Here is a 23,420-nt window from a genome sequence, read left to right as displayed (position 1 = left end):
CTGGTGTGCAACCAATGAACACGATTGGCTGTGTTCGTGGGTGGGAAGTCCAGTAGGGGATTACGTTAGTAAAAAAGAGTATTTACATTTTTGAGGGTCGCTATTTGCATTATTGTTTTGTTACTAGTCAGTTCACAGGTCTAGATCACAATTAATCAACAGATCTGCTATTATAACCATTCTAATAATTATATACCATTATTTTGGTACCATTATTTTGATAACAGCAGTTTGTACTCCCAAAGCTGATGGAAGTTGGTGCTGATGGAAGTTCTTATAGTAGGGCTGAGCCGAGCATAGATATAAAACAAGTAGATGCCTCAGTTCGTTGGAGCGATGTGTGTTGACGGGAATAATTTACACTGGTACGCCGGAAGAGTGGACGGAACACTACGTCACGCTGCCACTCAAGGGACTACTGGCCAATGTCTGGCTTTTTAAATGATGTCATGTAGCAGCCAGGTTTATGGACTTTTAATGTTTGTCTGGAGCACTTTAAACAAAGAACAGTCAAGACTATATAGGCTTTTAATGTATGTTTAGGTGGCCCTCACTTCACACAAGTAAAAAAACTGTGCGCACTCTCAGATGTATAGACACTGTGTACAACAAGTGTCCATTTGGACCCACTCAAGGAACTCACTTTGAGATCCAATTATCCCGTCTTATCTATAAATGATTCCAGCACAACTCCAGTACTTGTGTTACTGGATCTGCAGACTTTCAACTCTGTAGACATTATAATGCCTATAGTGCCTGGCAGGGTGGAAAACTGGGCTGGCTGTTCTGGCACGGTGCTTAATTGGTTCCAGTCTTATCCTCAATAGGAGCTATTATATGTCTTCATTGACTATGTGCATCCAAGCAAAACACCATGATCCAACAGAGTCCATCCGGCTCCATCCTCCTTATTTAACCTTAAACCATTCTGACCTGAGATCAGATTCTAAAAAATGTATGTTTGAAAATGACAGTTTTCTGAAAAAGCTATGTTTCTATGTCAGTCGTTCTTCGATTTTTCAAAAATAGCAGACCTACAAGCTCATAGCGCGCCACCGAGTGTCGCGCTATGAGCTTGTAGATCTGCTATTTTTCAATAGCTAAAGCATAACATGGGTTAAACCACTACCATTAGACTAATAATAATAATAACTAGAAAAGTCGAAACTTTTGAAACATTGCAAAGTGTGGTTGTGTGGCTTACAGAGACCTACTGATTTGAAAACGTCTATAACGCTTGAATAGTGTAGTCTTCTGCCCCTTCAATGGAACTCATGTCTTTATAAATTATTGTAAAACATAGATTGGTTACGTAACCAACAACAGCCAATTAGCTACTACAAATGTTATGCAAAGTCCGGCCAATCACAGAGGAAGTTAGATTAGTCCGGAATAGCCAATTAGCTACTACAAACGTTATGCAAAGCCCGGCCAATCACAGAGGAAGTTAGATTAGTCCGGAATAGCCAATTAGCTACTACAAACGTTATGCAAAGCCCGGCCAATCACAGCGGAAGTTAGATTACTCTGGAATAGTCTGTTTGTAAAAAATAGCCAACAGCCAATTAGCTGCTGCAAACGTTATGCAAAGCTTGGCCAATCACAACGGAAGTTCGATTCAGTTATTCGATTATTCTATATTACTCCGGAGGAAAAAGAAAGTGTCAAAATAACAATAGTCTGGTTGTAATAACAATAGATTGGTTATGTAACCAACCAACAGCCAATTAGCTACTACAAACATTATGCAAAGCTCGGCCAATCACAGCAGAAGTTAGGTAGGTTACTCCGGGGGGAAAATAATAAAGTGTGACAATAACTGCAACCACACTAACTAATAATTGGCATCATTTTGAAACTGTAACTGAGCTCTTTCCTCGAGTGAATATGGGGCCCATTATTTGCTGAGTGCTTTCTTTGCTTATTTTGGATGTGGCAAAAATGCACTTTCATCTAAATTTAGACGAGACTTGGTGCCGAGGAAGAAAGGGCTGAACGTTCACACTCACATCGTCCTCCAAGTCAATAACATTGACTTGAAAGACTGATAATATGACGTGTTTAAAGTCTTTCAAGTCAATGATAAAGTCCGCCTATTATCGTCTTAACCCATTTTGGGCCGGGAACCCCTTTTGGTGTTAGCATTATGTCATGCTTTAGCTATTTAAAAATATAGCAGATCTACAAGCTCATAGCGCGCCACCGAGTGGCGCGCTATGAGCTTGCAGGTCTGCTTCCGGACTGGTGTGGTCAGTGTTTAGTGGACATGGTCAAACATGGGTTTTGTGTAAGAATAGGTCATCTGACAGACAACCAACAGGTGGATATAGTATTCTCATCCTCACAATCCTATTACATTATCTCTTAGAAAGCAACCCCAGAACAATGAAAAAAAAGTATTCACCGTCAGAAAGTATAAAGATTAAAGAGCTTTGCGATTTGCGATGTGAGATTGTAAGCCTTATACGCAAAGACATTTAGAATGGCTTTTTATATAGGAAATGTGCTATACAAATGCACTTGCCTTGCCTACTGTACATGTATAGGCTCTTTCATCCTAATATAAATGCACCACATCTCTGTGTGTACGTACAGTACGTGTGTATACGTACCTCTGTAATGTGCCCGGTGTCAAGACCGCCGGATCGCCTGTTGTCCAGAAGCAGCACAAAAGCCTCTGCCCAGACTCCGGACAGAGCCCACAGCCTCTGCCCAGACTCCGGACAGAGCCCAAAGCCTCTGCCCAGACTCCGGACAGAGCCCAAATCCTCTGCCCAGACTCCGGACAGAGCCCAAAGCCTCTGCCCAGACTCCGGACAGAGCCCAAATCCACATCACCCCTAGATCTCCATTACTCCAGATATGACAGATGACGGACATGTCTTGTGCTTTTATTAATAATAATAATAATAATAATAATAATCTGTATTGTCCCGAAGGATATTTGTCTTCACAATCTGTTCAACACCCACATCAAAAAGAACACAGGGCACATAACGCCAAGACAATACAAAAACTAAAACAAAATATGAGGTCCCCACTGTGTACAGAACCATCGGCGGGGCAGTTTGTTTAATGCCGCGGTGGCTAAGGGGACAAAACTCCTACGTAAAACTGACCTTTTTCCATGGCAAGGTCCTGTATCTTTGTCCAGATGGCATGAGGTTGAAGAAGCGATACAGAGGATGATCAGTGTCCTTTGATATCGAAAGTGCTAGTCGTGTGATGGCCTTATTGTTCATATCAGAAAGTGTGGGTGTAGGAAGTCCGATGATTTTGGAAGCAATACGGGTGATACTGAAAAGTTTGTTCCTGTTAGGCATGGACAGTATGGTGTAGACACATGCAGAGCAGTACAACAGAACAGGTTGAACAACAGATAATGATCTTAATTTACGGATTACATGGAGTCTTTGCTGAAAGCGTGTGACTGGATAGATGTAATGTGTTGATCAAACCTAAGTATGCTTCATGATCTAAGGTTGTAGGGCAGTGTTGTTGGGGAGTGACATGTAACACACTAAAACCAACTAGGGGGCTTTATACTGCAACGATGTGGTGGATTCGATAGCAAGTGATGTAGTGGCTGTGTCTACATTCTGCCAGTTAGTTCAACAGTGCTTGTGTGTACCGTCACTAAATAATGTAATAGTACACCTTGTATTCATCATTCATTCATTGCTGCCAGGAAGAAACATTTCTATCTCCATATTGTAGCTTTTTATGACTTTTACGGTAGCGCCCTGGTTGATCATACTGCAGCACTGGCTTTCAACCCTTTTCATGTCAAGGTGCATTATTCATTCAGCCTCTGAGCCACGAACCACCAAACTAAAGAATGTCGTTATCAAATCAAGATTTTGTTATTGATGTTGGTACCATTAGGAGAAATAATAGGCACACACTGACCAAAATAACAGTTATTTTACTCTCAAGAGTAAAATATCTATAAGGGTCCATTTGGTTACCATCTCGCCGTCGTTTAGTTGGGGACCACCTGGAACCTCCTCAAGGACCACTGGTGGTAAACAAGACCACTGGGTGAAAACCACTGTACTACAGCGTCACAAATACAAAAAGCATCAAAAGTAGCAGACCTGCATGATGTTGCAGTGCATTTTGAGATGCTTTTCAGGATTCCAAGTTCTGAAAAGCCACGGTTTTGGACATAATGAGGTTTCCACCCCGACCAGGGGCGGAGCCAGGAACTCTTCATGAGTTAAGGCAACGCCAATACGAGGTAGGGCAGACCAGGCTTTCTCGAACCACAAGCACTGATAATCAACATCATAATCTGTCGTTCTCTCGCGCCACACGTAATTACATTTTCCATTGATTGGTTAACTTGGTGCGGGCTCCTCGATCTAAGCTACGATAGATCCCCAATTTTCTGTGGAGGCCGACGGACAGAAGCCTGCAAAAGCAGCAAAACGAGTGACCTCTGGTTCTCCCCTGCAGTGCGGGTGGTGTTGCTGTATAAGCTTAGCGGTATGTGGTGGAATACAGGGGCGGCCTAAGGAATCTGGAGGCCCGTTTCATGACCAAATGAGGGCCCCATATATACCTAATTATTCTGTTGATACAAGCATATTGACTTATAGTTTTGACTGTTCAATATCGCTCGCAGCCATTACTCTCGACAATTACGCAGCAACAACACCTCTCCTCATCCTGTAGTCCCTTCACAATAAAGTGTCTCCCATTTACCTCCCAATGCTGCACATTTTACCCAGGTTATCAACAGGAAATAGGTATAACTTTAACATCGTGGGAGAGAGCAAGGCAGCGAGTGAGCGAGAGAGAGAGGGCCAAGGGTGGTGGGGGGTTGAATGACGCCTGGCGGTCAGTCGTAGCTCTGAGGCCCCACTGAGGGTGGAAGGCCGTTTCAATTGAAACTGGTGAAACATAGCAAAGGCCTCCTTACCTAGTACACCTACAGGTTTAGAGGCGCCCTCGTGTCGAAAATAAGTTTTCCCTGGACAAACTTTTTTTCCTTTCTCCAGTGCCATCGCGTGTCTCTGCTGTCTCACGAATCAAATGAAGAATGAACATTGTGTGTGTGTCGCCTTTATATGTCGTGACGTGAAAACCGGTTCTGGGGGGGATGCAGCCATACAGGCATCTAGCAGACATGTTTCACACTAGAGTGTGAAAAGACCCACCAACACCATTCAGACATGCAGGACACATGTAGAGAGAATAGATGTGTATTCTTCTGTCTGGTGATACACTGTCAGCCTCGAAAGGGCAAAAATACATAGCAAATAATGCACAAAAAGCCTCTCAGCTGAGGGGAGGCAAAAACGTAAACAAGTAAGGCAAATGCCTTACTTTGCCTACAGTAAATCCGCACCTGCACCCGACAGAGACGATAATTATGCACAGTGTTGAGTGCATTTCTCATACAACGTTCTTAGGGTGATGAAAGGTTTGAAAATGTAAATGTTTCACACAAAAATGTAAAAAAAAACACCGCTCATCTGCTGAAAACACTTAACCCTGGAACACTAAACACGGGTGATTTTCACCCAGACGATTATATTTTTGAGATTTTCATAATGTTGCTGATGTCTGAGGTGGGTGGGTCTTTCAGTAGTGATGGTGTGGACTTTCTTTTTTTTTTTGTTTTTACATTCTCACACGTCTTAGGAATGGGTGGACCAAGGAGACGTTCCCAACTTCAATTCTCTCTTTTTTAGGAATATTTAGAAAATAATATGCACATTGTATTGCTGTACTGTAGAAATATTCTTTATGGAATATTCACATTTTACATTGGGTAAAATATACCCGTGTTTAGTGATGGTGTAACAAAAATATTTGTAGTGTTCTAGGGTTAAATGAGGTGCTGGAGTCACAAAAGGATCTCTCAACACTCAAATCTGTGCAGAAAGCACAATCAATATATTTATTTGCAAGCTTTGGGTCTGACCTTCAGGCCTGAAGGTGGTCAGTATAGACCGAAAGCTTGTAAATAAATATATTGATTGTGCACAGATTTGAGCTTCCCTTTATTTTTTTCTTCAAAATGTAAATGCTTTCAACAACGCAACAACAACGACTACAGTAAAACAAATGTTTTACTTGAGTAAAAGTATCAATACTGCAATGTAGAAATACTGGAATTCTAGTAACAGTATCGGCATAAAAATGTACTTAATGTACTAAAAGTAAAAGTACTTGTATGACAGAATGTCCCATTTCACAAGTTCAAAATGTTTACAGGATATTTTGAAAATAGCAGATCTACAAGCTCACAATGCGTCACATCGCAACGCATTGTGAGCTTGTAGATCGGATATTTTCAAATGGCCGAAATGCATATAGGGCTGAAGTGGTTAATGTATGTTTTCTAATCAAAATTAAAATCTTCAAAGTAACTAGTTTTCAAATTATTGTAGTAGAGTAAATGTTAAAATTCCAAGTTAATAGAAACCGCAGGCTTTCTATTCCTGAAAAGTTGCAATGCGATAATGGAAACCATTGTTCTCACGATAATACAAATCTAAATATAATATATATATATTTTTTAAATGTTGTTTAAAAAATAATCTGCCTAACAATGATGTCACTGGTGGATTGGTATCTGAAATGCCCACAGCCCTATATGAGACACAGACTCACAATAAAAACCCACAAATATGTGATATTTTATCATAAACATTAGTGAGGACAAATTATATGAAGATAAGTTGAAAAGTGGTGGAGTGGTCCTTTAAGTACAGTACTGAAGTAAATGTACTTAGTTACTTTCCACCACTGATAAAAACAAAATACCGATCGGAAACAGAAAACACAGAATACAAAAGATAAAAGAGTACAACAAATGCCAGACTGATTCAACGCAACACATAATAACAATAATAGAAACAGGGTTTTTTAGAGCCCAAGCAAGAACTATAGTTATTTCAAGTCGGTTCCCCGTCGACAAAAGTATTAGTTCTGCCCGCTTCCCTGTGCCGACAGCCATTTGCTCGGTAGCGCCCATGGTGCCAAAAAAGTTCTGTTCTGCCAGCCGTCTAAGTTAGGAAACAGTGCGTGCTCCTCGAGTGGAGAGGACACTGGCATCTCGGGCCAGATACATTGGAATTGGCCGCCGTACAAAAGCATTACATCTGATGGGTGAAGGTGGACTCTAGCATCTTGCCTGCGGTTTTATGCCCTTTTTTTGACGTTATTAAGAGGCTCTCGGGGACTCATTATACAGGAAGTACTGCACTTTAGTTAGCAAACTCAGAATAAATGGCACCAACGTTCCGCTCTATATAAGCCAACTGTAGAACTATACATATTTTACGGTACAGCTAGAAGCCAATATTTTCCTTTTTTTCCCTTAATGACATCGGTATCAGGGATTATGTAGTCTACCGTATAATATGTCCAGATGTGTTTTTCGTTTTCTTTTTTCTTTTTAAATTTAGTGAAGCCAATTATTTTGTACCACCTTTTTCCTCCCAATTTAGTCGTTATGCCAATGTATTCCTCCCACGCATTTCTGTGTTGCCACTGTAGGTGCGTGTCCCAATTTTGTAAAAGTGATCCATAACAAGACAACAACAAGACAAGAGTGAGTTAACTTTTCCTTTTATCATTTCTTCTCCGTGTCTTTATAAGGACGGACAAACGTTTGGGCTTTTGGTCATCAGGCTCTGATAGCCACTACTGCTGCTGCGCAGTGTTAGTTTTTTTTCTTTTTTTTTTTTTTTTTAAGATATTTTTTTGCGGCTTACGCCTTTTTTATTGATTTTTGAAGGGACAGACAGTAGGCTGACAGGAAACGGGAGAGAGATGGGGGGATGACATGCAGTAAAGGCCGTGTCGGGTCCGGGAGTCGAACCCGCGGCACACTGCGACTGGATTACCAGTCCGGTGCCCAGACCGTTACGCTACGGCCTGGGCCACAGTGTTAGTTTTTACAGCATATTTTGGTTTAGTTTAGTCTGTCAAAGTCTTTTGATTAAGATTGTATTTAGCCATTCTTGCCCTGATGAAGAGCAGTTAATGGTCAAAACATGTTGGCTGTTGCCTTTTTCATTTAATGAAGGCTTTTTTTTACTTTGAGTGCCCGGATCGTCTCTCTTTTCCCCATGTATTTAGTCATCTGAACTTTAGTCGAATAAATATCGATAATATTAAATCTGCAGTTGATTTTGTCGCCAAAAATGTCGCGTAGTGATGCCTGATTTTACACTTGTTTTACACGCTGAAAACAGCCGATCTGCAAGCCCACAACGCGTCGCTCCTGGACAGCTGAAGCGTTTGTCCTCCGTCATTATAAAGGCACGGAGAAGATATGAAAAGGTTAACTCACCCTAGTCATTCTGAGGGCGAGCCTTCACTTTTACAAAATTGGGACACGCACCTAACAGTGGCAACACAGACATGTGTGGGAGGAATACATTGGCCTAGCGACTAGACACCCAAGCGCCCAGGCTTTACTGTATCAAAGAACAAGAAACACAGGCTCTGAAGAAGGCTGTGGGTGCCGCTGCACGTGGGTTGGACTCCTGACTGTCACAGTTTCTTTTTTAATGCAGTTCAATGATGAAATAGCCATCTGACTTTAACTTTTTCTTCACCAGTAGAGTGCCTTGTTGTCTCCACCAGGCCGAAGGCATGGGGAGAGAATGTGTTTTGCACAGAGAATATGTTTTGTTATCCCGGTCGATGCCAGATTTTGCACACACACACTCCCTAGATGCAAACGATGAACCCCGAACGGCCTGTTATAGCGCCACCAGGAGGCCGACTTTTGTAAAACTCATTTTTGGATATTACTCCTCCAGATTCTGTCCAAGAAATCCCACAAATCGCTACACAGTATCTCTATAGTCATGTGTTCAAGCCGGATCTGTCTGATATTTCATATTCCATCCTAATTGACTAACATTGGCTTTCAAAGTTTGCAGGATTGGCCCGTTTTGAACAAAAAGCCTCAAATCATGAACGCAGTGTGCAATTTACGTGAAGTCTTTCACAGACTTTCCTACTAGGCTGAGGAATATATCCCACCCTTTTCACATTGGCCTGTTATAGCGCCACCAACAGGTGGATTTTTGCAAAACACATTTTTGGAACAAAATTCCTCAACTCATCCAATTGCCATCCAAGGCGTAAGAAGAAATGGCACCCTTTTCACATTGGCCTATTATAGCGCCAACAGGACCACAACCTGACCTGCCCTGGTGGTGGAGACCTGTGCCCCGAGGGGCACTCTATCTAGTTTTGTCTTTTTTCGCCATTACAATTTACAATTTAGGCATTTAGCAGACGCTCTTAATCCAGAGCGACTTGCATTAAGCAAGAACAAAAACATGTCGATAGATACATAAAAACTAGTTATCATGAATCATACGTAAGCTATATAACATAACAGTGGAATATCTACTATCTAGTGCTATCTAACATAAAATGCTACATAAATTACATAAGTTGAGCCTTTGCATTCGCCTGTAAGGTTGTCGGGGCTACAGCAAGTGTTACGGGCCAAGATGGAGTCTGAAGAGGTGGGTTTTCAGACTACGGCGGAAGATTGGGAGTGGGTCTGCAGTTCTGATTGTAATGGGAAGTGCATTCCATAGTTTTGGAGCCAGAAGGGAGAAGAGTTTGGGACGTGTGGAGCGTTGTCCCGGCGTTTTTAGAGACGGTACATGTTTTGTGTCCCCAACCAAAGACCACCTTCATAACACTTTCTGTTAATTGGACACTTTTTTTCTCTCCTCTGTACGTTGCTGGTGCTTTCAGTTGGAACAGAGATCTGTCACTAATGGCAGAAAAAGACTATACCGTATATGCCTCTTTGATCCCATCTTGAGTCACTAATCTTCCAGGCTGTCCATTGCTATGGTTACGCGGGTGAATAATGTATAAAACACAAAACAAAGAAAGGCAGACTAGTGTAACGGTATAGTGCTTCCCAGAGGGGATGAAGGGCTTGTTTCAGGTTGTGGTACATAGAGGGGGGCATGTCTGGGGAGGATAAAGAGGTTTATCGGGGGGATATAGGGAGGTAAGGTTGCTCATGAGTGGTCTCGATCAAAGACGGATTAACATGTGGCCCTGGGCCGGTAATTTGTTTTGGAGCCCCTACATCGCGTGTGTGCGCAAAATCTTTTTGACCAGAATTTAACAAAATCAATGAAGGGCCCCAGGAGCCCTTTTCAGAGCCTCAAACCCAGTACCTTGTGGTTCAATTTCCCTGAAGGGCCCCCCGAGAGCCAAGGGGCCCTGGACAACGGCCCCACTGGCCCAATGGCAATAATTTGCCTTGGACTCGATAAAAGATTATTATTTTCTTCTGCATCTTTGTGCTATGTTCAACTGTCAACAAGTAGGGAACGATTTAATAATTAGGTTCGTGATGAAAACACCCCCCCCCCCCCTTTGGAACCATAGACACCTCTGTTTCCCAACGCTCGGGGGCTCCATCGCACTGAGGCTAAATCATTATTCTGTGACTAGTTGAAAGTTATAAGGAAAAACGAGAAACTGCTGGCAGGGCCCATGATTTATGTATTATTTAATCTGGCAGTCAATAAGTGGATTTATATACAGCCCATTTTAAGCGCATTAAGGATTTTGGTGCATTAATTCCTGAATAGAAACACCTCAAATTTCGAATAAGTCTTTTTTTTGCAAAACACTTTTGTGTGCTCGAGGGGGTGGATTTTGGGGCTGTGATCGAAAAAAAAAAGAAATGGGGCAAATGTACTCACTCTCTGTTTTTGAAGTCTATACGCTGTCTGCACTGCAGGCTCTTGCCCTCCCAGTGAGTAGTGCGTTAATTGATCACGGAAGTTAGATTGGTGAATATATTTCTCCAAAAAACACCTCGGCACGGACGAGGGGAGACTAGTCAACACGGTCAAAAAGTATAATTCACCGGATTATGGCGTACATTCACCAAGAGTCCGAGGTCGCTCGTCACTGCATGGGCTTGAACACCAAACTATATATAATCGGCCCCTGTCAACACACGGCCTATTTATTTATACAGACAGCCTCTGGACAGCATAGTGCATGCATGGGCAACTGGCGGCCCGGGGGCCACATGGCCCACCTTCACTTAATGTGGCCCTCGGAATACTGATATATTATTCATTTCAGTTGTTACAGTTTCAAACATTCAAACATGACCCACTTTAATGACTTCATTCTAAATTTGTAGCTTAATGACTAGTATTCAAATGTTCTTTTTGTATGTCCAATGTATTTGTATTTAATTCATAAAGTTAACATAACTATAATTTAAGGCGTTTTGAGCTTGTAGATCGACGGCTATAATGTGCAATATAGTGGCCCTCTCCATCATCAAAGTTGCCCAACCAATCGGCAACCAGGCAGTCTGTGTATAATATGTCTTTGTAGGCCTATCCTATAGCCTAAAATAACTTTAAAAAGTTAAAGAAAAAGTCAAATAATACACGTCTCACTTGACTGGTAAAACAGAGCCACCTACTGCTTATTTTATTAAATTATACTTCATATCTCCCAAGAATCACATTTCAATCACAAAGCGACCCGTGGAGGGCTTGTCGATCTGCTATTTTGAAAAGATGTATACATTTTGAAAAGGTGTGAGACGGCCGGGTCATCCTGCGTGATGACTATATAGCTATACTTCTACTTTTGGTACATTAGGTATATTTTGTTGCCACTATACTTTTGCACTTTTACTCAAGTACATTTTGGAATACCGTACTTTAATATTGCTATACATGGCCGGGAATGATACTTTTACCTAAGTAAAATAAATGTGAGTACCGTACTTTTTCACCACCAACTGCCGCCAGTGCAATTAAATGATTATCATCTCCTCCTTCTGCCTCTGTCTCTCCCACTATCTTTGACGCTTCTCACTCACTCACTCTCCCTCCCTCCCTCCCTCTCTCTCTCTCTCTCTCTCTCTCTCTCTCTCTCTCTCTCTCTCTCTCTCTCTCTCTCTCTCTCTCTCTCTCTCTCTCTCTCTCTCTCTCTCTCTCTCTCTGTGTTCCCATGTCTGTCTCTCTCAGCGCTCTGTTGTTTCTTGCTCCTCTTCTCTCATGTTCTCTTCAAGTTGAGCAGTGTGCCCTGCGGTTTGTCATAATGACACAATCTCAGGCAGCGTCCGCCACCTCTCTCTCTCTCTCTCTCTCTCTCTCTCTCTCTCTCTTCCCCCCTCCATCTCCCTCATTTCCCCTGATACATTAGACGCTGCCCCTTGCTCACACTCTCTCCTCCCTTCCCTCTCTCTCAATTCCTAACTCCCCTTATATTCTCTCATCACACCTTTCTCCTTCTTTGTCACCACCCCCCCCCCCCTCTATCTCTCTCTCTCTCTCTCTCTCTCTCTCTCTCTCTCTCTCTCTCTCTCTCTCTCTCTCTCGTGGTCTCTCCTCCCTCCATTCTTGTTCTCCTCTCATTTGCCCTGAGCTACAATGCTGAGATTGGGTTGTCCAGGCCATTTTACTGCTGAGGCCGGTTTCATTGTTTTAGACTCTCTCCCCCCCATCTCTCTCTCTCTCTCTCTTCTCTCTCTCTCTCTCTCTCTCTCTCTCTCTCTCTCTCTCTCTCTCTCTCTCACACACACATAAACGAACAAACAAACAAACAAACACACAGACTAATTTCATTTCATTTTCCTCTGTCTAGTTCCTGCACGCACCCACACATGCACTCTCAGCTCTCTATCTCTTTCTCTGTGTATGTATCTCAGTTTGTGTGTCTCTCTCAGAGTTCTCTCTGTGTGCTGGCTTTCAGTCGAGCATGCACGCACGCACGCACGCACACACACAGAACAGCTCCCTCTCTACCCAGTGTTCCTGTTGAGCAGACACCTGCATCAGTGACCCATTCCAACTTGATGAGTCACCTTCGACAACCGGCGATCCTCTCTCTCTCTCTCTCTCTCTCTCTCTCTCTCTCTCTCTCTCTGAGTCCGACCTTGAACTGACCTCTGAAGAACCAACACAGACATTCAGCTGGGATGTTTAACCTCTAACCCCCCCCCCCCTCCCCCTCCCTAACTCCAGACCCTTTCTTCTCGTCCTTCAATCCAGTGGTTTTCAACCCTTTTCAAGGCCTATTATTTATTGGGCATTTGAGCCACAGACCACATTTGCGTCAATTCTATATGGATATTTATCTAAATGGGTCCCAATATAAGCATTGTTCTAATGCGTGGACTTTTTTCTCCCCTTTATTTATAGCTGAGCACAAAGTGCTCATTTTCACGCCCTGTAAAAAAGCAGAACATCCCGACGGCCCTTACTGCATGTCTTCCCCCCCATCTCTCTCCCAATTTACTGTCTGTCCCTCCATAAAACATATTAAATAAAGGCCAAAGCCAATTTTCTTTTAATTGTGCCACCATTTTTTCCACCCTAAAACATGCTCATAAGGTATTATTACAATATAAGGGGGAAGAACTTTTTTCCAAAAAGTGTACAGTATTTGTTAAAATCATGCTTTTATGTGGACACGCCCACCAGTTCATTAAGTATGCCTGGTTTGCCTGGTGGGTGGTGATGGGTGCTGATCCACCTGAACTAAAGCCGCACAGCTGTAGTTGTATGATAAAGGGGGAGGGGCTGATAGTGTGTCACTATATTACCGTTTATTTCATTGGCCCGTTTGACTGTCAAGGGTTCAGCCTCCAGGAAGAAACCGTAAATACAAAGTTAATACACCATTGCACATAAAAACAACTCCAGGGTGTCTAATGAAGTACTGTCACCTCATAGACACATGAAAAACTGGAAAAATAAAGTAAAAGTATTGAACGAAATCGTCAACATTTTACTCAAGTACAGTACTTTTCCACCACCAATTTAACACCCCTTTCTTATCTTCTCTCCTCTCTCATCCTGTCCTCCCCTCAAGCGCTGTTCCCAGTCTGTTAGCGTTGTCCATTTTTGGTTCACTATTGATGGTGTTTCTTTGAGTGTGTGTGTCTTTTTCAACTTACTGCATCTGCAATACTTTGATTTGCCCTGTGATCTGTATATCTTCACTGCTCTGCAGCCTTCGACGACTGAATTCCCCCCCCCCCCCCCCGGGATCAGGTCTTATCTAATCTTATTTTATCTAATCTCTATAATCTTATCTTTTGTTATCTTAAAATGTAATCATGTATAGCGCCGGTCGCTCCTTATCCCGAGCGACTGCAAGGAAAACACGTCAAATTCACAGAGACAGTTTAGTGCCTCGATCAGTAAACTATAGGCACAGAGGCAAACCAAGAACTTATAGCGCCTCGGGCTATCTTATCTCCCTTCTGCTGTGGACTATACGCTGTTGAACCCAACATGCACCGATCCTCTCGTGTAACAGCGTGCACGTGGATCCGCTGCTTTGGAATTTGAATCCTGAAAAAGTAGAACCGGTTTTGGACATAAATAGGTTTTCACCCGACAGAGTACCAGCTGCTGCTCATGCACCTCATGTCTAATACATATACTGTACGGATCGTTATTATACTGTGTTGTAAATTATTTATCCCCCCCCTCAGTTTGTTTCTTTCTCTTTGTGGTATAACGACTACTAATATGATCATTTTTATGTATACGTGACACTTGCACATTGATTGATCCTGTTGCTTTGTGCATCTGAACGTGGCCACTTATGTGTGTGCACGCGTTTGGGTGAACATTGCTGTCTTTGATCGGAAAGTCGATCACACGGAAACAGTGCTATGATAAGTTACTGTGCCTGTCTAAGACAAGTCCGTAAGTATTAGTGATATAGCCCTATCACTGTATATTTGTATGTTGTTTTGATTTTTTTTCATTATGGCCTATATATTATATTAAATTTATTTTCTTGCTTTAATATATTTTCTAATATGTTGCACAATCTGCAAAGTACTCCCGACAACATTTTGCTGCTTGTTGTAACTGTATAAGTCGGTGACAATCTTACAAAACCTACATTCACCGTTTCAACTTCATATACATCTCGGCCATATGAAGGCAGATCTACAAGCTTGTATAGATCTGCAATTTCCAAAATAAGTATTGTATACATTTTATACATTTGAAAAACTTGGGAAATGGGACATTCTGCATAATGAGCACTTTCTACTTTTGGTACTTAAGTAGATTTTGATACCAATATGTTCGTACTTTTACTCAAGTCAAAATGTCTACATTGCAGTATTGATACTTACTCAAGTACAAGACGTGAGTATACTTTTCCCACCACGTGTGTCTCTGATTCCGCTTTCTCGATCCCCCACACGCTGCGCAGACGAGATCGAGATGCTGGAGCGGCTCTGGCTGTCGGGCATCTGTCACAACGACAAGATCGAGGTGATGAGCAGCAAGCTGGACATCGACAACATGGCGGGGGTCTTCTACATGCTGCTGGTGGCCATGGGCCTCAGTCTGCTGGTGTTCGCCTGGGAGCACCTGGTCTACTGGAGGCTGCGCCACTGCATGGCCACCAGCTCCAGCAAGCTGGACTTCCTCCTCGCCATCAGCAGGGTGAGACAGAGAGATTGATTGATTGGTTGATTGGTTGATTGATTGATTGATTGATTGGTTTTTATCCCATGATTTGTAACCCTTTTGTTTCCACCCAGTGTCAATTATTGTCTAGTCTAATCCTGGGCGCTACTCTCCCTCTGTCAACCTGGGGATTGATTGATTAATTGATTAATTGGTTCGTTCGTTCGTTGCTTGATCATGAGGTACATTAATACATTAAAGGAGAATTCCTACTAGGTTTGTCTTAACATAATCTGAAGTTATTATCAAATCAAATGTATTCATATAGCACTTTTTTTCACTCTCATTGTACCAACGTGCTTCACAGGTCAGAAAAAGCAATACAATACAGTAAAATACAATATAGCAATATCAGACACATGATAATAGTACTTAAGCAGTAGAAGAACATTAAGGGCAGTTGAGTAGTAGTAGTAGTAGTAGTAGTAGGCTTGTGAATATAAAAAGGTTTTAAGTGTGGATTTAAAAAAAAGACTCAACGGAAGGAGCAGACCTATATATCCCGAATATGTTCATAACTCCATCTTATTTTATATTGTAAACATCTGTCGTTCATAATAACTCAAATCTCTCCACAGTGTGTCCCAAATGGGCCACCGTAGTAGTGGACTATACGACGGCCTAAAGGGGCCTTTGAATGACTCACGGTTGAAATCTGGTCTGGCGAGACTTCAGGAGGTGCACTCAACCACTGTGGAGACGTTTGAGTCATTATGATCGACAGATATCTACAAAAAAGAGCGATAAATATAAGCGAATGACTGCAAAACCCCACCGCTCACACTCAGTGCTGCGGTGGCATCGTGTTATGAAACTTTTATTTCACCTGTACCACTCGTTCCTGAATATAATAACATCAGATTAAGGTGTGAAAAGCTATCTCCAGAATTCTCCTTTTAGGCTGAAAGAATCCATGGGATTGTGAGAGAGACTTTAATAGTGGTCTTGATTTATATGTTAAAATGAATTCCTACAGGCGATGAGTGAGGTGAATATATGAGAGAAAGAGCGATAGAGGGAGTGACAGGTAGTGAGATATTGTATGGGCATAGCAAGGAGAGATAGCGGTATGGAGAGAGAGACAGACTAGTGTTGAGATGTTTGCGGTACGTGCAAGCAAGCGCAAGTGTCTCTGTGCGCGCGCGTGCGTGTTCTCAACCCCACACACACAGTCCTGATTGCTGATCATCAGCAAAGCTTGATTCAAGCCTCATCAATTATTCAAGTCAAATCAATTGAAAGAGCTGCTTTTATTGGCATGCATAACATACGCTGGCATGGATTGTCAAATGAAAAACAGTCAAACAGTCAAAAAGCAGTTGTGTTCCCCGCCCGAGAGGTTCAACCTTCAAGCGTGTTTTCAAAACACAGAACCAAGACACAGACACGCTTTTATCCCGGCGGTAAGGGAGGGTGGGTGTATATAACCTGACGCTGCCAGATCCAAGAAGCTTGCTACACAAGTTTGTTTCACAGCTTATTGGGATCTGGGATCTCGGGAGCCAATTCGATGACGAGGCTGTTCCTTTTTTTCAAGATACTTGGTAGATGATTGGATGGGACCGTCTGTCTATCACCGTGTGGGCGTGCAAACAACCAATCATATTGACGTGTCTATATCATAGACAGTATTAGGTCTATATAGCGTCACATCCGGTTTCGCACATATCCCGCCCTTAGCTCACGCTGATTGGTTCGAACCGGAGCGGTTCGGTGTTAGCTCAATCCCCTGAGCGATCTCAGATGGATGCTGTCTTGGGGAACATGGTTACCCAATACCGCCCCCATCTGGCAGAGTCAGGTTAGGGTGTATAGGCACGACACTTCAAACCAGCAGTCTATTGTAACATTCACCATGCACTGCCATGACGGACTTCTGACGGCGGTTTTGCGCGTGTCGTGTCATCTGTACTGTGCTCTGTGGTGCCGCTTGCCAAAAATGTAGTAATAATAATAATAATAAGCCTAATGATCTACAAACAACATATCGCAGTGTTACTTTCTAGATCAGTTATGTTTTTTTTATAACCCCAAAAATAATCCCTGTAGTTTGTTTATTTTTGTTAAAGGACACACTCACACCGTGGAGTATAAAGTAAGCGTGAAACAGAGAGAGACACTGACAGACCAAGGGAAGGAGTTTGAGTGAAAAAATAAACGAATGATAAACGGTCATGGTTTCTTGCTGGCTAGTGAAGATTAGGTTAATGCGTGGGGCCATGTTTCTGCCTGCTTGCACCTTTTTTTGCATTCCTGTGTGCGTGCGTGCGTGCGTGCATGCGTGGGTTCCATGAAGGTTGACTGTCAGAGGATTTCCAGGGTGTGAGGAAGAATTGAATTTCAATTAATCTGACTAATTGACTGAGTGGAATGGAATTGACCCTCACAACCCACCCACCACTCTCCATGCAAGGCACGCACGCACACACGCACGCAGGAGCACGTTTTCCGTAAGAAGTACTCCCTTCACTCAGCTCACAAAGACCATAATATGCTGACTCTGAACGTCAGCGGAACCCCAGGGGTCTGTAGCCTGTAACTCTCAATGATCACAGACTTCTCTGTGTAGATTGGGGTCCCAGAGATAACAGCTGTTTTCAAACGGGGGTCCATGGCCTGCCTGCCTGCCTACCTGCCTGCCTGCCTTCCTTCCTTCCTTCCTTCCTTCCTTCCTTCCTTCCTTCCTTCCTTCCTTCCTTCCTTCCTTCCTTCCTTCCGTCCGTCCTTCCTTCCTTCCGTCCTGCCTTCCTTCCTTCCTTCCTTCCTTCCTTCACTGAGGTGTAAAGTAACTAAGTACATTTACGTAAAGTGTCTTGAGACAACTTTTTTGTGATTTGACAATGTAATAATATTGAATTGAATACTGTACTTTTTACAGTACACATTTTATGTATTTTTCTCTCTGTATCAAAGATGGGACATTTGGAAAGATATTCCATGCAAATTGGAGCCACAATTGAGAAGCAAAACTTCCTAGAAAATGAATGGTCTTGCGCACGATATATATGCTGGGACAAAGGTTGATAATAATGTAGATTTTCTCCTGGTTTGTAAAATAAACCACAATCGTGTGTGGCTTGTGATGATCAGATCCAATATTCAGTTAATTGACCTGTGGAGCCAACGTTGAAACCACAGTAGTAGCTATTGTGGTTAGCTAGAAGTTTTTTTAACTTGGTGCTACTTGGTACTTGGTTTGGTACTTTGTAATGATTAAGCGTAGTGTAATAATTTTATTCGAAAATAAAGGTGGTTAAAACTGTCTCTCTCTCTTTCTCTCTCTTTCTCTCTCTTTCTCTCTCTCTCTCTCTCTCTCTCTCTCTCTCTCTCAGGGGATGTATAGCTGCTGCAGCTTCGAGGACGAGACGGCGCCCGTGGGCGCCAAGTCTCTGCCCCACCACCACAGCGCCATGGTGGCGGTGCCCTTGCAGGCCCCTCACATGGTGGTGTCTGTGAGCACCCCGTCCATGGCCAAGGGGCCCCCCCCGGGGGGGGGGCTGGCCCCCGCCGTCCAGCCCGTCTACAAGAGCCCGCTGCCGGGCTCTCCTCCCACCATGGTGCACTCTGGGTCGGCACTGGGTCCCGCGGCGGCCGCCGCCGCCATCGCGCCCTGCTCCACCTTCCTGCCCCGGCCGGACCGCCGGCTGGCCGTGGTGGACCGCTGGCGGCTGCCCAAGACGGCCACGGCCACCAACCCGCTGGCCGCCGTGGGGCCGCGCGGCGGTATTGGTGGCGGCATGGCGGACATGGGACCCTTTGCCCAGAAGGTGGTGCCCACCAGCTGGGCGGTGGCGGTGCCAGCGGCGCCGGCCGGAGGGGGCGGGGGGCTGGATGGCTACAAGCGCTACTACGGTCCCATCGACCCTGAGGGTCTGGGACCCTGCATGGACCCTCAGGCAGGGTCCCAGACCCCCAAGAGCATGCCCCGGGGCCACCCCCAGCCCCCCCCGGCCAGCGTGGCCTTCTACTCGGAGAAGGGGCCGGACCACGGGGCGGGGAAGCGGCCGGTGGCGGGCGGCGGCAGCGGCGGCGGCCAGGGGAAAGGCGGGGCCGGCGGCAAGGCGATGGCGGCGGCGGCGCTGCAAGGCACGCCCCGCCTGGTGCCCTCCAACAAGAGCCAGGCCCCGCTGCCCCCTAACCCCCCGCTGCCGCACTCCTCCCCCCCCCTCCCCGCCTCGTCCTCCGCCTCCTTCTGGAGGAAGCGGCGGCCCAGCAAGAAGCCCGGCGGCACCAAGGAGCCGGGCGGCGGCGGCGGCGGGCCGCTGTACGAGAACATCCTGCCGCTGGGCCGCAGGGGCGGCGGGGGAGGCGGGGGCGGGGGCAGGCGGGGGGCGCGCCCCCTCTCCCCCCCCTCCCTCTCCCTCCCCATGCCGGTGCCGCTCAGCCCCGCCTACACGCCCCCGTCGCCCTCGGCCTCCCTGCCCTACACCACCACCACCTCCTCCTCCTCGTCCTCCTCCAGCACCTCCTCCTCCACCTCCTCCTCCTCGGCCTCGTCGTCGCGCTCCACGTCGCCCAGCTACTCCTACAGCTCCTCGCGGAGCACGCGCGACCCGCGCCTCCCCGGCGGCGGCGAGGAGGACGAGGAGGACGAGGACGAGACGGAGCTGACGGAGGAGTCCAGCCTGCTGCTGGGCCGGAGCGGCCGTGAGCGCTCGCGCTCCTCGGCCTCCACGCGGCCGCGCTCCTTCAGCCACGGGCGCCTGCCACCCCCCGTGCCGCCGCGCAAGCCCCGCGCGTCCTGGGGCGTCGACCCCCACCACCACCAACACCAGCACCCGCCGCTCCGCGAGAGGGAGCGCGAGCGGGGCGGCAGCCAGCTGTCCCAGCTCCAGGAGTGGTGGGCCAGCTGGAGCGAGAGGGAGCGGCACACGGACCGGCGGAGCGACGCGGGCGGCGACGCCGCCGAGCGGCTGAAGCGCGAGAAGAAGCGCCGCAAGGAGAAGGAGAAGGAGAAGGAGAAGAAGAAGAAGAGGAAGAACAAGAAGCGGAAGAAGCGCGAGGAGGAGCGCGACAGGGAGCGCGAGCGCGACAGGAAGCGCCGCAAGGTGAAGAAGAAGAAGAAGAAGGCGGCGACAAAGACCGGCAAGCGGAAGAAGTCGCTGGGCGGCGGCGGCGGCAAGCGCTCGGAGCCCGAGGAGGGAGACGGCGAGGGGGAGAGGGAGGGCGAGGCCGGAGAGGGCGTCGACAGGGACGGAGCCATTCAGGACTACTCGCCCTTCTCCGCCCACTACCGGAGCCCGTTCGGGAAGAAGGGGCGTGACCCGGTGTGGGAGGCGGAGCGGGAGCGAGGCAGGAGAGAGGCCGCGGGAGGCGGAGGAGGAGGAGGAGGAGGAGAGGACGACGGCGGCAACGAGCGGGAGGAGGAGGACAGCAGCAGGAGCAGGGAGCGGCACTCCAAGTCCTCGCGGCCTCACGGCAGACACCGCGCGCCCAGCAAGCGCTACCCCAACCTCCACAAGCTCCCCGCCTCCGTCAAGTTCTGGGTGACGGGCGGCAACGGAGGCGGAGGAGGAGGAGGAGAGGACTCGAACACTCCGCCCACCTCCCTCCACCCGCTGCTCCCTTCGTCCAAGCGGCGGCGGAGCGGCGGCGGCGGCACCGCGGAGAGGGGAGAGGGCGGGAAGGGCGGCGAGCGGCGGCCGCTGCTGATGCACTACGAGGAGCGGGAGAGGGGTGGGGCGGGGGGGCAGGCCGGGAGGGGGGGGGAGGGGCTGTCGTTCCACGAGTGGGACTCGGAGGAGGACGAGGAGGACGACGAGGAGGAGATGGAGGTGCGGGAGCGGGCGCGGGCGAGGGAGCGGGCGGAGGAGAGGGGCGCGCGGAGGGCGGGCCGGAGCGCCGCCGCCGCCGCGCTGGAGTCGGAGCGGGCGGAGCGGGTGCCGCGGCTGGACGAGAGCTACTCGGACGAGGAGGAGGAGTCGTCGGGAGAGTTCGGACACTTCGAGAGGTACTGGGAGGGGGGAGGGGCCGCAGGGGTGGGCGGCGGCGCCGCCGGCACGGGCATCGGGGGCATCGGCGGCGGCGGCTGGTTCTTCGGCACCTACCCGTCCCGGGAGAAAGGGGGCAGCGTCAACAGCCGCGACGACTCCCTGCTGGGGACGCGGGCGGACCCGGGCTGGGTGGGCGGCGGCGGGGGCGTGGACCTGTGGAGCTCGGGGCCCGGCGTGGGCTGGGGGTCGGGGGGCGGGAGCGGCGGGCTGGTGTCGTCCCAGTGGCCCCCGCCGGCCCCCGCCGGCGCCCTGCCCCCGGCCAGGAGGTACTGGTCCATGGACAAGATCCCCATGAAGGGAGAGCGGAAGTGGGGGAAGGGCGGCGGGGGAGGAGGGAAGGGCAAGCGGGACAGAGACGACGGGCCCGAGGAGGAAGGGGGAGGAGGAGGGGCTCCCGGGGGCGCCACGCTGTGCTCCTGCAGCCTGTACCCCCACCCGCACCCCTACCCGCACCCGCCCCACGCCGGGCGCTCCTCGCACCGCTCCAAGCGTGGAGGAGGGGCGCCGCCGCCGTCGTCGGCCGTCGGAGCGCCGCTGTCCCACAGCCAGGAGGAGCTCCTCCTCCCCCACTGCCACAGCTTCAGCGGCTCGCGGCCCCCCCTCAAGCCCCCGCTGCCGCCCAAGCCCTGCGACTCAGCCGGCGGCATGAAGTCGTCGTCGGGCAGCCAGTCCAACCTCACGCTGCAGCAGACCACCTGCACGGACCTCTCCCTGCTCCCGCCGCAGCCCTCGCCTTCCCCGCCGCAGCAGCAGCCTTCCGGGGGGGGCTCCTCCCCCGGGTCGTCTTCCCTGCCCATGCCCGTGGCCCCGCCGGCCCCTTCCTCGGCCCCCATGGCGGGGTCGCCGGGCGGCGGCGGCGGCGGTTCGTCGTCGGGCGCCCAGGGCCAGGCGGCCAGCGCCAAGCTCCAGTACCAGCGGCTGCGCTCGGTGCCCCAGCCGCGGCGCTTCTACTCGCCGCACCTGCCGCTCAAGGCCAAGAGCCTGTGCTCGCGCCGCGGCTCGGCCCACTTCTCCAGCCTGGAGAGCGAGGTATGACGCGCCGTGACGGCAGGTGTAAAAAAATCACTTTTGAGTACATTTACTTAACACTAGCACGTCTAAGCGGTCCATCCGACTGATTTTGATATTTTGAAGTGGATTCTCTTTGCCCGTGAAGTTCTGAGAAAGTTCCCCGTGCACTTTTTCGAAATATTCGATTAAAGAATATAAGTCGAGTTGTCCTGTCCTGAGTTGAAACGCTGCCTTGAATTAGTTGGAATGTGACATTTAGAAGACAATGGCAAGTCGTCAACCCTCCCGCCTGCGGGTGGGAGAGGTGGCCAATGGAATTGCACGAAAAACACGGTCATTCTGACCGTTAGCCGTCAGAGTAGTAGGTGAGTTGAGTTCAGACATGCTAGTGTTAAGCATTGTATTATAGCGTAAGAGGTGTTTGTACTTTACCGGAGTATTTCCGATTTCCCATACTCTGACTTCTACTGATCTACTCCGCTACATCTCGGATCCAAATATTGTACTTTTTTACTCCACTACAATTATTTGAAAACGTTAGTTACTAGTTTATTTGTAGATTTTGATTATTATTACAAAACATAATACGTTACCCACTTCAGCCCCTATATACATTTCGGACATTTGAAAATAGCCAATCTACAAGCTCACAGTGTGTCGCATCTGTGAGCTTGTAGATCTGCTATTTTCAAAAGACTATACTAAAAACTTGCAATATGGGACATTCTGCTTTAACCCTGTAAGACCCAGCGTTGCTTTTCGGTAACATTTTTATTTTAATTAATTACTTAATTATCATAATTATTTTCTGTTCTTTTCTCACCTAAACGTCATCAGTGATGATGCCATTGCAATGCCATTGGTCATGATATTTGCATATAAATAGTTAAATACCCCCCACAGAGGCTGAAATTCACACAAATTAAACATT

The 23,420-nt window shown here is 47.5% G+C and overlaps 1 protein-coding gene across 1 annotated transcript in view; it reads left to right on the top strand.

The window, feature by feature from the left end:
- The window catches only part of grin2db (glutamate receptor, ionotropic, N-methyl D-aspartate 2D, b), a gene marked incomplete at both ends in the record, with an annotated part of 178,756 nt that extends 156,243 nt beyond the window's left edge, over positions 1 to 22,513 (top strand). Inside the window, 2 exon segments of the mRNA XM_083760374.1 lie at positions 15,226 to 15,461; positions 18,818 to 22,513. Coding sequence (XP_083616500.1) covers positions 15,226 to 15,461; positions 18,818 to 22,513 — 3,932 coding nt within the window.
- Between the last annotated feature and the right edge of the window lie 907 nt (positions 22,514 to 23,420).

Source organism: Protomyctophum parallelum (assembly GCF_964188405.1).
Source record: "Protomyctophum parallelum genome assembly, chromosome: 3".
NCBI lineage: Eukaryota > Metazoa > Chordata > Actinopteri > Myctophiformes > Myctophidae > Protomyctophum > Protomyctophum parallelum.
Note: the sequence above shows the minus strand (reverse complement) of the source record. Positions and strands in the feature narration are given on the sequence as shown.